The sequence below is a fragment of the Manacus vitellinus genome, unplaced genomic scaffold, assembly GCF_001715985.3.
Source record: "Manacus vitellinus isolate BGI_N305 unplaced genomic scaffold, ASM171598v3 scaffold_29_pilon, whole genome shotgun sequence".
NCBI classification, from domain to species: Eukaryota; Metazoa; Chordata; class Aves; order Passeriformes; family Pipridae; genus Manacus; species Manacus vitellinus.
This window is the reverse complement of record NW_021940207.1, coordinates 8,754,855-8,766,774: the sequence shown is the minus strand read 5'-3', so window position 1 is coordinate 8,766,774 and position 11,920 is coordinate 8,754,855. Positions and strand designations below refer to the sequence as shown.

Sequence of the window (11,920 nt, the reverse complement as noted above, 5' to 3'; positions counted from 1 at the left end):
CAAAAGCACGTAAAAGGTTTTTATGGTTAAACACGAAATGTTACAGGGCTTCCTGAAAGGCGGAATTCAGCGAGCGTCGCTGGGATATGTGCCCGCGGTGCGATGTTGGGTCCCGGCGGACAGCCTGCCTGACCCCAGCTCCTCACAGCAAACAACGAGATCTGGGATCTCGCTCCCGGGGTCTGTCACTGAAGGCAATGAGCATCAGCGAACAAATCGCACCTAATTACACAAAGTCATCGACTGCAGCCATTCTCTCGTGCCATAAGTTTGCTTCATAGAGGGAACTGCGTTTAAAATCACTGTTGGAACAGTTACTGCCAGAAATGTTTTCGTATTGCCCTGAGATGGGGCTGTGGTTTTTAACAGAAACAACCAGAAATATTCTTAGTTAACCAATAAAATTCAGGATGCTAAACCTCAAACTAGTATCAATAGAATTTAGTTTTAACCCAAATTTAATCAGAAGAATTAGTCAATTAGTTTTAAATCATTTAATTAGAGCAGAAAAAGCAAATGCAAATACACTGAAAATATTTTCCCCTGGCACTTCTAGTTTGACCCCTCTTACAAAAAACTCTATTATGAAAAACAAAACAGTATTATGTGGTATAACAGTCAGATATGATTGGATCTTTAAACCAGGAATACTAATGACAGTGAAAGCCACATTAAGAAGAGGCTTCTCACCTCACATGGGCAGCTGCAGAGGTCACTGGGACAAAGGTTTGGATCACAGGGAAGTGAAGGCACATGAAAGAGAAAACCAAGGAATAACTGCTTTACCTCTCCTCCTTAAGGACCAACATTAAAAAGTCACAATCTCTTTGGCTTTTATATTCTCTTTCACTGTAACTTGACAAGTTAATACAGCTAATAGATGTATGTCAGAGAAAGGTATCAAGCACTTCATTATCTGATTAAGACTATTTTCTTCCAAACTAATTTATCAAAAGAGCATATTAATAATTATTTAAAACTCCCAAAGAAAGCTCCCTCAATAAGATTCAACACATGTAACTGTTATAAAAGGCTAAAATCTCTCCAAATACTAAAAAACTAAGAAGCCTTAAAAAAATTGGAAAATGCATCTAGATATCCTTTGTGTTTTTACAGTATCAATGCAAGTGGGACCTGTCTTACTGCAAGATTAAGCAAAACTTCAAAAAGAAAATGGAGGTGCAGGTTACTTTCTTCTTTCACAAGTTCTTAATGTAACAAATACATACCTTCTGATTGCATGGAAGTGACTGTAAGCAGATTTCTTCTTGCAGATCTTAAATTCTATGTAATATCTTAACAAAGAACTTAGATGTGTATATGGAGGAAAAAGATAACATGAACCAACTTGCAAAACTGCACTGCATATATAATCTCAGCTATAGGCAGTATGTATTAAAATTGCTTCATTTATGAGAGGCTTATGAATTACAAATTTTATATTATTGTTTTGTTTGTAGTGTGATAAAAGTAATGCAATAGAGGAGGCAATGGGCTTTCAGACATGCATAGCTTGTCCACACACGACTTATCTGGCATTAGCTTCTGTTATTTTGTCATGAATAATACCATTCCCACACACTCTTCACCTGTCAAAAACCTCTGTCACCCTCAGAGAAAAATCTTATCCCCAGTACTCATAAAACCCCCAAGTAAATCTTAGCACAGACAAGAAACATTCAATTTGAAGTGAAAATGTATGGACTCCTTCCTCTTATACTGTGCTGCAACGCTGATAATGAGCCTGTGTAACCTCTACCACCACCCTGTGTCCTCCTGTTGGAGTGAGAGCATGCAGGTGCCACCTCACTGCTCACCAGGCAGAGAGCTGACACACCTGGGGGCACATACCAAGCACTGCAGCAGCTGTGTCCTGTACTTCTGCATCTTCTCTGCTGAAATCCTCAGTTTCTTTGATCTCTGGAAAGCGTGACTGGTCTTATCTTTTACTGGACTATCAAAGCAAATGAAGGAGTGGAGGCACTCCAAGGACCTGTCCAACGCTGTAGCAAAGGAAAGAGTTATTAAGGAAAACCAATCAGAACATCAGGGTCAGGAAGATCCTACATGGCTGGCAGGGACAGCAAAGCCCCTACCATGAGTAATTTATACTGAATATTTGTAAGCAATGTTATCACACTCAGCATGTTTCAGTCAGCAAGAAATACACTTTAGAGGATGATGCCAAGCAAGAGGGAGTTATCCAGAGGCCCTGAGAGATGAGACTGATACAGACCCAGCAGACCGGATTGCCAGAAAGAAAACATGATCTTGAGACAGTCTGGACATTTTCTAGGACCAGATTATTAAATAAAATTTCCAAATTATTAATTAAACTGTATTTCAGATAGTTTTTTTTCTTTAAAATAAAGGTATTCTAGGGTGCATTTCTGTTTTGTGACTGATACGTAGGAACTTCTTCATTCACCCCAGGCTTCCAGTATGAATCAATCAAACCTGTCACTGGCACTGCTAACAGGATTCCAGCTACTGAAATCTAGGAGAGCAAGACACAAAACTTGTAGTGCAGGGGGTTTTTTCTCTATCTTTTCTTCCTTAGCTGTATTTTGTCAAGATGCATCTATTCTACTGCCTCATCAAACTCAGTTACCGTTTTACCCATTTCCTTAGCTCTACTTTTTAACAAGTTTTAACATTATGAAAGCATTGACCTCAGGGCCTTTAGTCCTTTTGCACTTAAATAAGAAAGAGCCCACTAATTTCTGTTGCTCCACTGGCTGGTGCAGCCCACATCCATCATTCATTAACCCTCACCTGGAACAGACAGCCCAAAATGGAAGTGATGATCTTGAGGCAAATGCTGCAATAATTTACCATATGACCCTTTCTCAGCAGTTCCTCCTGTACTCCTGCCAGAATTTACTCCTCTCCTCACAGTCAACAGACAGAACCACATACAGTGACATGACTTAATATATCACGTTAGATTTGTGTGTCATTTCAGCTTTAGGCAGCCACAGGATGTTTCTTAAAGCAGTTCCATTCTTGCTTAATCATCCTGCTCTGATGCTACAAAACCTGCAACAACAGAGCTGGTCTTGGGGCTCCACAATGAACTCTCTGAAAAATAACATAGGGGAAAGAGTTCCAATCAGAGTAATTCCTTGATATGGTTCATAATGTGGCTATTCAAAAGGTTTGGCATGACCCAGTGGGAGCAAGTAATAAGAGACTGGTTAAGCCTGTATTTTCAATAGAGAACTGCACATCAAATCTGTGCCTGAGCCACAAGCAGGCCTTCCTTGTTGCCAGCTCTGCAACAGAAGAAACCTTTAACAGGAAATGAGGTGGACTTTGGACAATCAAGTTTTAAGCCAAGAATTTATCTACCAAAGCAAGTTCAAGTGTTTCATTATTTGCCCATTACCTTTACCCAGCCTAAGGAATATCTACATTTGGAGATATGCAATTGGTATTAACAAGATAATGTCCATCATCCTCTGGATGTCTCTTAAGGATTTATTATGTGGACTGAAAATGATGTAACAATGAACAACTTACTTTCTTACAGAGGTTGAGTTCCTGTATATATGTATATGTGTGTGTGTATATACATATGACAGTCATTTGTACCTAGAAAATTCAGGGCTGAACAGCTCTTTAAAAGAACATTGATTTCAAGTCTAGAAATTCACAGGAAAAAATCTAAAAATAAAGACAGAAAAAAATGCCCATCAATGAGGCTTAGTCAGAACAAGAGAATGGATATACTAGAGGCTAAAGGGATGAAAAAGCACTTAAGAACTATTGTTTCAATATGACATAGCCATTAAAAAAAAATTAGAAAAGAAAGCAAAGGGAAAGAAAAGGAAAAAAAATTAAACTGAGGAAAACGTAGAAGGCAGCAGCTCAGTAAACTCACAGGTTCCAGCAGCCTTCACTGCCCTCCATTTACTCTGCCGAGTTCAGTTTTGATGACTGACAAAACATTTCAGCTGTTTCAAAGAAATAGGTACTGGAAGAAACATCAGGAACTAACATTATATGTCACCTTCTATCCCAAATTAGTGCTAAATCTAAAACATGCTAAGTTACTCATAAATAGATCACATAGTTGCATTGGACTCACACTTCTTGCTTTGCTGTGTACCCTCAACATGCTAAAAGTTGATGACTTTGAATTTTATTGTTACTTGCACAGAAATTACACTTTGGTTTTGTTGGGGTTTTTTTGCCAGCCTTTGTCCTTCTTGCAGTTACACAAAATACAGGACTAGGTGTGATCATCAACTTCCATAAAACACTGCCAATGCAGTGATGCTACTGAGCAAGTTCTACCAGGGAAAAAAAAAAAAGTTTTAATGAAAATTGCTCTGTCCTGTCAAGTAATAGAATCAGGTTTAGTGTTTGCACTTGATGGCATTGCAACTCCTTCTGTTTTGCTTTGATATGTACTGCCTTTCAAAGCAAAAATAAAACAGAAAATTTGTGAATTATAAAAAAAATAAGAGTAAGCACCCCATCAAAGAGTGGCAGCAGTAAGGAACCATTGTTGGAACCACAGATTCTTTTGTTAATAAACAACAGCTACTTACCTCATGAGATTCGATTCTTCAAAATATTTATCAGTTACAGTCTCAATAGTCATGGGTCCTCATGCACCTGAATTTGAATTCTTTTGGCCAAGAGTGTGTATTCAGACTGCCCTTATGCCCTTGGTGTCACTGTGTCCCCTTTTCCAGAGACAGAAAGAGAAGAACATAACTGTCTCTCAGTAGTAAGGAAGGTTGATTATGGAATACATATGGAGATCACATTGCAAATAAAAAGAATAAAAAGCATCCTTATTGTAAGTAACAATTCCTTCTTTGAGAGTCCTCACTCCCCTGTACAGTTCAGATCAATTCTGAAATTCTGAAATTGAACAGAAGTCCCTTAATTTTTGAATGGGAGCATCCACAAAAGATTTATTATGCACTAACCAATGTATTTTCAAGTTTTCCCTTTATTTGTTTTTATTTTCTTTAATGCTATATATGGAGAAAAGTAAGGGGGCAGAACTTGCCATGCAGGGTAATTGCAATACTTAAAAGTTCATTGAATAATAATTTAAAGAGAGCTTAAGAAATGCAAGATTGTATCTTGGGATCTTCAAATTGAGCAATATGACCTGAGTGTGTACACAACCAGAGCGTTCCCTACAGACACACCCCGTTGCACACACAGTTACACAAAGTTGCAGCAGGTGGTCATGCCAAGAGCACACTCCATTCTTTGTGTGAGTTGCTTTAAACAAGCTAATTCACACAGTAATCTACAGGAAAAAAATAACATCTCTCTACATGAAAAGCTGGTGCTGCAGTTGGCAAAAGACAGATCCTAACAACTAGCAAAAGTCTCAGCAGAGTGTTTTACTTCAGGTACAGCAATAGAGTCAAATATTTCCTGGTAACCATGGCTTCTCCTATTTTTCAGCCATCAGCTGGTTTTGCACCTTGTTCAGAATCACTAGAACTGAACTTACTGGAAAGTAATCTTACTGACTTCTCTATAGCTTTTTTAAATTTTTAATCTAACTGATGACAAAGGGCAAAGAAGCTTTGGAAGATCAGTATCTTGTTGAATGCTTTTAATTGTAATGTGACCAACACCCTTTTGAAAAAAACCTTGTATTTTTATCTCAGTTATAGTTGAAAGTCATCAAGAAACAGCTCAGGAGGGCAGGTGCTACTTCTGAGAATCACAGAAATTGGGCTTCACGAGATTTAATTTCTATCTTAAACTTTTGGGTTGGAGCATACAGCAGTTCCCATACAGTATTTGGAAATAAAACAGTGAAAATAGGTAATGTTTCTTGTTTCAATATTTAATCCAAGCAGACACAGACACAGTTTATAAAATTACTCTATTGCATTAGAGTTCTATATAGCATTTAACTTTTATGAATGTTTTTCCTTCAGTGTAGCATATATTCATATTTCAAAATATCTCTGCACAGTCCTTTGTGCAACTACATGCTAAAAATCTGCAAATGCACACTTAACACTAAACAGCACAAAAAATACATTCTGTATCCATTTATATGCAAATTTTAAACATTTCACTTGGCAGATAAACAATGAAAAGTTATTTTAAAAAAATCAGAAACTACAAAAACACGCACATAAAAGTCTTCCCTTTTGGATTTTTTAGTAAAATACTGCTCTGTATAAGATCTAATGAAAAACTCCAGTGCTTACAAAATACTTTTTATCTATGAGAAAAAGAAATGCTTAAATTTATATCTGTATGAATTAAACATAACAACCTTGTTAAAATATAAAAATGAACTCATGGGGGACATGGCAGAGATCAATGCAATGTCACATCTACCAGGACATGTAGAACTGTAATTAACTGGGCACCAGGCAGGTGGTATCAGAGAAGAGATCAACTAAAAATCAGGGACTAATACAGTATGCAGCAGCTACAGAATAAAGTGTTTAACCTCTATATATACTACATAAAGCAATTCCACTTGAAGAGGGAGCAGAAATCTTAGTCTGAAGTAGAATAATTAATAAAAATTGCTGTGTTCACTGGCAAGAGTATACTGTCCTTCATAACTTTGTTTCTAAAAACTCTGCACAAATTGGCTATCCAGATACATCAAAATTCTGTGATGAAAGAATCTAACACGGTCTCATCTCCATCCTGGGAATTTCTAAACAGGTATTTTCTCTTATGACCTGATAATTCACATGGGATATGGGGGATTAACACCTGTGTCTCATAACTAACTTTCACATTACCACTTCTCAAATGGCAACATCATGTCAGTCTCGTGTTGCTAATGACAATAAATCACCAAAAAATACAACTTTCCCTTCCAACCCTCTTGAGACCAGATGACTACAAAGAGAACAACAAAATCAATGTAATTTAAGACTACATATAGACTTTATAGTTTTGTGATACTAAGTTAAATGATATAAAATTTCTTAACCTTGTTTTTGCCTCTGTGATCCTTTTTATAGGCTTGCTGCTATTCTACAAATACTGCTGTTTCGGAGAAATGATAATTAAAAAATCCTATAACACAGTAACAATGTGAAACTTGATATTACACCAGAAACGGAGGCAAAGAACAAATGAAAGAAAGTCTAAGGACTTGCAGATCCAGCATGAAACCTGTTTGGAAGCAACAAAATGAATCACTCAAGTATGCTTTATTTCTGTTTCCTGGGCCTTAAGAGGAAAAATATTTTCTCTAGAACATATTAAAATAAAGAAGAAAAATTAAATTTAATCCATGTCAGTAAGCAGCACCAGAGTTTCAATTTTTTTCCTAGACTAAAGATTTCACATTAATGTCCATAAGAATGGTATATGTCAGTTAAAAATAGTACAAGGACCTTTGAGCCTTCTTTTTTTCCTATATGAACTAATGACAGTTCTGTCCAAAAATGCAATTCAACTTTTTGTCTCAATATTCTTATGGAACAAATAGTAATAGTTTCTGATAATTCAATTTTGCCACCCAGAACTTCTATCACAAAACTAAAAAATAAATATTAAAAGTAACTTGTAACAAAAAATAACCTAGTATAGAGAAGGTTTCAGGGCACAGACTATTAAAGGAAGAAAAGGACTCTAAGTAAACATAACTTTGACAGCTATCTGGCACAAATGGACATCTTTAAACTCTGGCCATATCTACAGTTTAGAAAAAAATCAGGATATCATTAGCATTTAGGAAGCTATCCATATGTGTAGTAGATAACTATGTCATTCTATCATGGGGAAAAAAATGAAACTGATAGATTAAAAAAGTTAAATGTACTTTACCAAAGAGGTCTCTACTTTGCAAATATATTTTTGTTATTCAATAACATCCTATAAATGAATCTCCTGGAGCAGACTGTGCATCAGCAATCACTTTCTGCCACTCTAACACCAGACACACAATAACACCTACGTTCTGAAAGCTGTAAAGCCCTTGCCCTCTAGCACAAATGCCAGCAGTTCGTACTTAGAGAGGGTTTGGCAGTTACACTGTAGTTAGCTCTGAGTCACATTGATTCAACTCAGATGGACCTGGAGAGCCAATATAGAAGCTGCATTTAAATGACTTTTCCTTTCTGTCTTCTTAGACTATTTAAAAATAAGCTAGAGTACAAAATGTCACACTGAACAGTGTTAGATGCCCAACTTATTACTGCTCCACATCCCTCCCCAAGAGCAGAGCAATCCCGAGTTAAGGCTGCCACTGTTATTGCTGCTTACCCCATAGAGTCTGTAAGCCACTGTTTAGAAACCTAGGCACAATGGAGGGCATGGCAACCTGAACTCAGCATTTCCTGGCTCTTGCTAATTTAAGTGAAAATAAAAATAAGTTTTAACATAATTTTTAGAGTTTTCATGACAACCTGAAAATCATAGCAAATAAAATGTATTTCCTTCTATATTATACTTAAAGTGGCTGGTCTTTTTAATAGAGATTTCTGATTTTTTTAAATGATAGAACATAACAGTGGGGGAAGAGTTAAAGATAAAATACACCTAGCTACCATATTTATTCTGAAGATTTTGGTGCGCCAAAATTGACAGCCAGTTTTCTTGGCTTTCGCTTGCTGGAAGTGTTTGGTGTTGATTTGTTATGAGGAACACTTGGAGTAGCCACATTGTCTTGAAATGAAACAGTGGATTGAGCAGCTGGAGGAGATTTTAAAGGAGCTGAAGAACTATCTTGCTGAATGTGGTCAGAAGACACTGGCTGTTCATTCTTTAGTGGTGCAGCTTGAGGGGAACTCTGAAACTCCTTGAGTTCAAAGTTTTTCTTGCTAGCAGCCCTTTTTTTAGTTACCTTTAAATTAAATAAATATTATTTAACAGAATGCATTCTCAAAAAAATATTCCACTTTCAGAAAACATGCACACAATTTCTTAAAATAATTTTCTAATACCAAACAGTACTTCACAGTGGGGGTGTTATTGCATTCATCATGTAGGCACATTTTTTACAAAAATACCATATTAAGACAAACGTGCTGGTCTTACCTGCAGAGGTATAAACTGGTTGTGAGAACCAACTGGTATCGTTCCTGCAAGGGACACATTTCCTGGATAGGAGCCAGGATAATAATGCTTAGGCACTGGAGTTCCCCAGGACACTGGACCAAACATATGAGATGATGGAGGAGGCATCATATTAGCTACAAAAACAAGGAACTTTTAGCTCACTTTCCCAAAAAAGAGGGTACAAACTCCCCAAGAGTAACCCAACTACATTTGTCTTCATGTTGTTTACCTTTCCAGTAAAGCCTCATAATTCTTCATATTTACTTCAAAACAGCTAAGTATTTATTATCATCCCCCCACACCAAACAAACAGCTCTGCTTTTACAGAACTACACCTAGATGACAGCACAATTAAGAGCACTAAGTTATGGCATCTGCACTCCAAAGTGCACAGAGCACAGATCTTCACATCCTCAGCAGAGAGAACTGTATTAGCAGAAGGCTGCAAGCTCAGGCCATCCTTAAAAACACGTCAACAACAGAGAAACCTTGGGGAAAAGAGATGTAGCAGCTGCCATGTGGGTTTCTAGGATGCTACAACTGTACTGACTCATTAATTACTAGCTGTGAATGTGAGCTTCAGTAGAACACAAAACAGCTGGGAGCCAGAAAAAGCCCTAAGACTTCTAGCAATTTTTGGGGGGGTTACTTACCATGCTCATGTTTGGCTGTGTACAACAGGGTTGTGACATAGCACTTCAGTGAAAGTTGGTTATAATCAAATAAAAGCTAATGCATGGATAAACATTAACTATGGGGGCGGAGGGGGAATCCACATAGAAAGTCATGGAAGACACTTCTTATGAAATCTGGACTATGAATACCAGCTTTGAACTAATTCTGTTGTTTTAAAGGGGAAAAAAAAGCCAAAATGGAAAAAGCACCTAAGACTGAATGGATAAATACATTCTTGAGGAAAAGAAATAACTGGGAGAGACATAATTCTTTGTATTGAATTCATCTGCATATTGATGAGAGGAGGTTCATGAACTGTTTTCAAAACAGTTCAGACAAACAAGCACATACATGAAGACCAAAAAATTGCAGTTCTGGAAGACATTCATTTTCATATGAAGAACTGCTACAGTTACAGAATATCATTATATTATTTGAAATTGGTTCCAGTCAAATACTTACCAGGGGGTTGTGCAAATACTGGAGGAATTGATCCAGGCGGTACAGGAACTCCAAGTGGTTGATAATTTGGAAACACTGCAGGAGGTGAAGCAAAGTTTACTCCTATAGAACTCTATGAAGAAGGAACCAGAGGGTTACAAACAGATGCAATGCAAGAGAGACAAAGATTTTAAAAGATTCTTTACATCCTCACCAGACGCTGTAAAGCAAAAAACGCAGCTTTCTCCTTCGCTTCAGCTTCGGAATGACACTGAGGCCCGTGAACCAACAAACCATTCGACAACTTGATGTGGCAAACTGTCATGGTCTAGAAAAATGACAGAAGATTTCTGAGGGAATTTATATTGCTGACAAACCGTGAGACAGAAACAGAGGATTTGGTTGCTTGGTTGTTTTTTAAAAAGACAGAGGGAGTTAAGGTTTATTTTCTGATGTATTTCAGTGGTCAGTCTAAATATCTAATATAGGACAGTTGATAAAAAATTGAGAAGTTGAACTTTTGCAGGAAAAGCTTTTTACCTGTGGTGTTTTTAGGAAAGAGAAATCTGGTTGTGACATTCCAAGAAGAGAACAAATACGAGACAGTTCAGAAACAGTGGACAGTGCAGGCTGTGGACAAGCGAAAGGGTGACCTCCAGTTTCTATTGCTGGTGTGTTCTGAGGGCCTCCAGGGCTATAAGGCTTGTTCATATAAGCAGCTGAGAAAAGGAAAAAAAAAAAGCTGTATCACAAGCATTTCCTGCACAGAAAGGATGGCAACTTGGTTATTAGGAAAAAAGAAAAAAAAAAAAGTATATTTAATTTTTTCCCTAGTCTTTTCCTATTGTTTAACAAAAGACAGGAAACTATATATGAAGAGTGTTTTAGATTTAAAGAAGTAAAACTGAAAAAAAGATGAACGTTAACTGCATTTTGAAAAACAGTACTATGCTGTAAGGTGTGTTCTAAAATGTCACTTCAAAGTGAAGCTCTGAACTATGAGCTGATGGCTAAACATACCCATTTTTTTTGTTGGTCTGTATTGCACAGCAGCTCCATGGCAATCCTGTCTACTAGAGGGAGCAGGAACATCATTAACTTGGGGTTTCACTTCATTTCTTGTTTCCAGATCAGAGCCATCTATCTTCAAAATCTCTTTGAGCATCCGTGTTCCTTTCTTTAAAAACAAAATAAACCACTCAGGGACGTGCTGGCATTCAGACACCATGACCTTCTTAACACTAAATATCATACTTGGTAACAGAATCTGAATTGTTCTTTTGCAGTCAGTTACACTTTATCAAAACACAGATAACAGCATCCTAGCATAAAAAAATGTGTTTGCTAATTTTCTTTGAGAATAGCTAATTAAAAACTCATTAATATGTTTTTAGAAAGCAGTATGAGGTTTCAGGGAGTTTCTTTAAATAGAAGCATTGATGCTAAGATAGCAGATGCAAAACTGCAATGTAATGATTCCTGCAGTATACAGACCATAGCAAATGACTGTGGTGACAGATGTTCTTCATTTGTAGCTCTTGCTTCCTTAGAACAAGTCTGCACTTCATTTTCTTTGGAAATTTTCAAAGAAGCTAGAAGGCTTTCCAGTTCATTGTCCTTCTTAAATTGAAAAAGAAAAAAGGTATATCAACTTAGTATATTTACAAGTAGATGCCAGAGGAAGGGTATATTAATTTGAGGTTAATTTTATTCTCATTCAGATTTTTTTTCTCTTAGCTTGGGCAGGTCAGAGTCATGTTTGTTCCGTGAACAGACATCCAGA

At 37.0% G+C, this 11,920-nt stretch overlaps 1 protein-coding gene across 7 annotated transcripts in view; it reads right to left on the bottom strand.

Moving 5' to 3' along the window:
* Positions 1–693: 693 nt before the first annotated feature.
* Positions 694–11,920, bottom strand: part of XRN1 (5'-3' exoribonuclease 1) — a 38,104-nt gene continuing 26,877 nt past the window's right edge. For 2 of the 7 annotated variants that reach the window (XM_018074907.2, XM_018074911.1), the window contains 7 exons: positions 11,632–11,757; positions 11,158–11,314; positions 10,678–10,856; positions 10,352–10,465; positions 10,159–10,270; positions 9,001–9,155; positions 5,810–8,806 (listed from right to left, as the gene is read on the bottom strand). In XM_018074907.2, coding sequence (XP_017930396.1) covers positions 8,516–8,806; positions 9,001–9,155; positions 10,159–10,270; positions 10,352–10,465; positions 10,678–10,856; positions 11,158–11,314; positions 11,632–11,757 — 1,134 coding nt within the window. In that variant the 3' untranslated portion in view covers positions 5,810–8,515. Of the gene's footprint in view, positions 1,308–1,851; positions 2,004–2,387; positions 3,082–4,022; positions 4,726–5,809; positions 8,807–9,000; positions 9,156–10,158; positions 10,271–10,351; positions 10,466–10,677; positions 10,857–11,157; positions 11,315–11,631; positions 11,758–11,920 lie in introns of those variants that run through there. The other 5 variants (XR_001920936.2, XR_001920937.2, XR_001920938.2 and 2 more) reach the window with 5 other exon arrangements.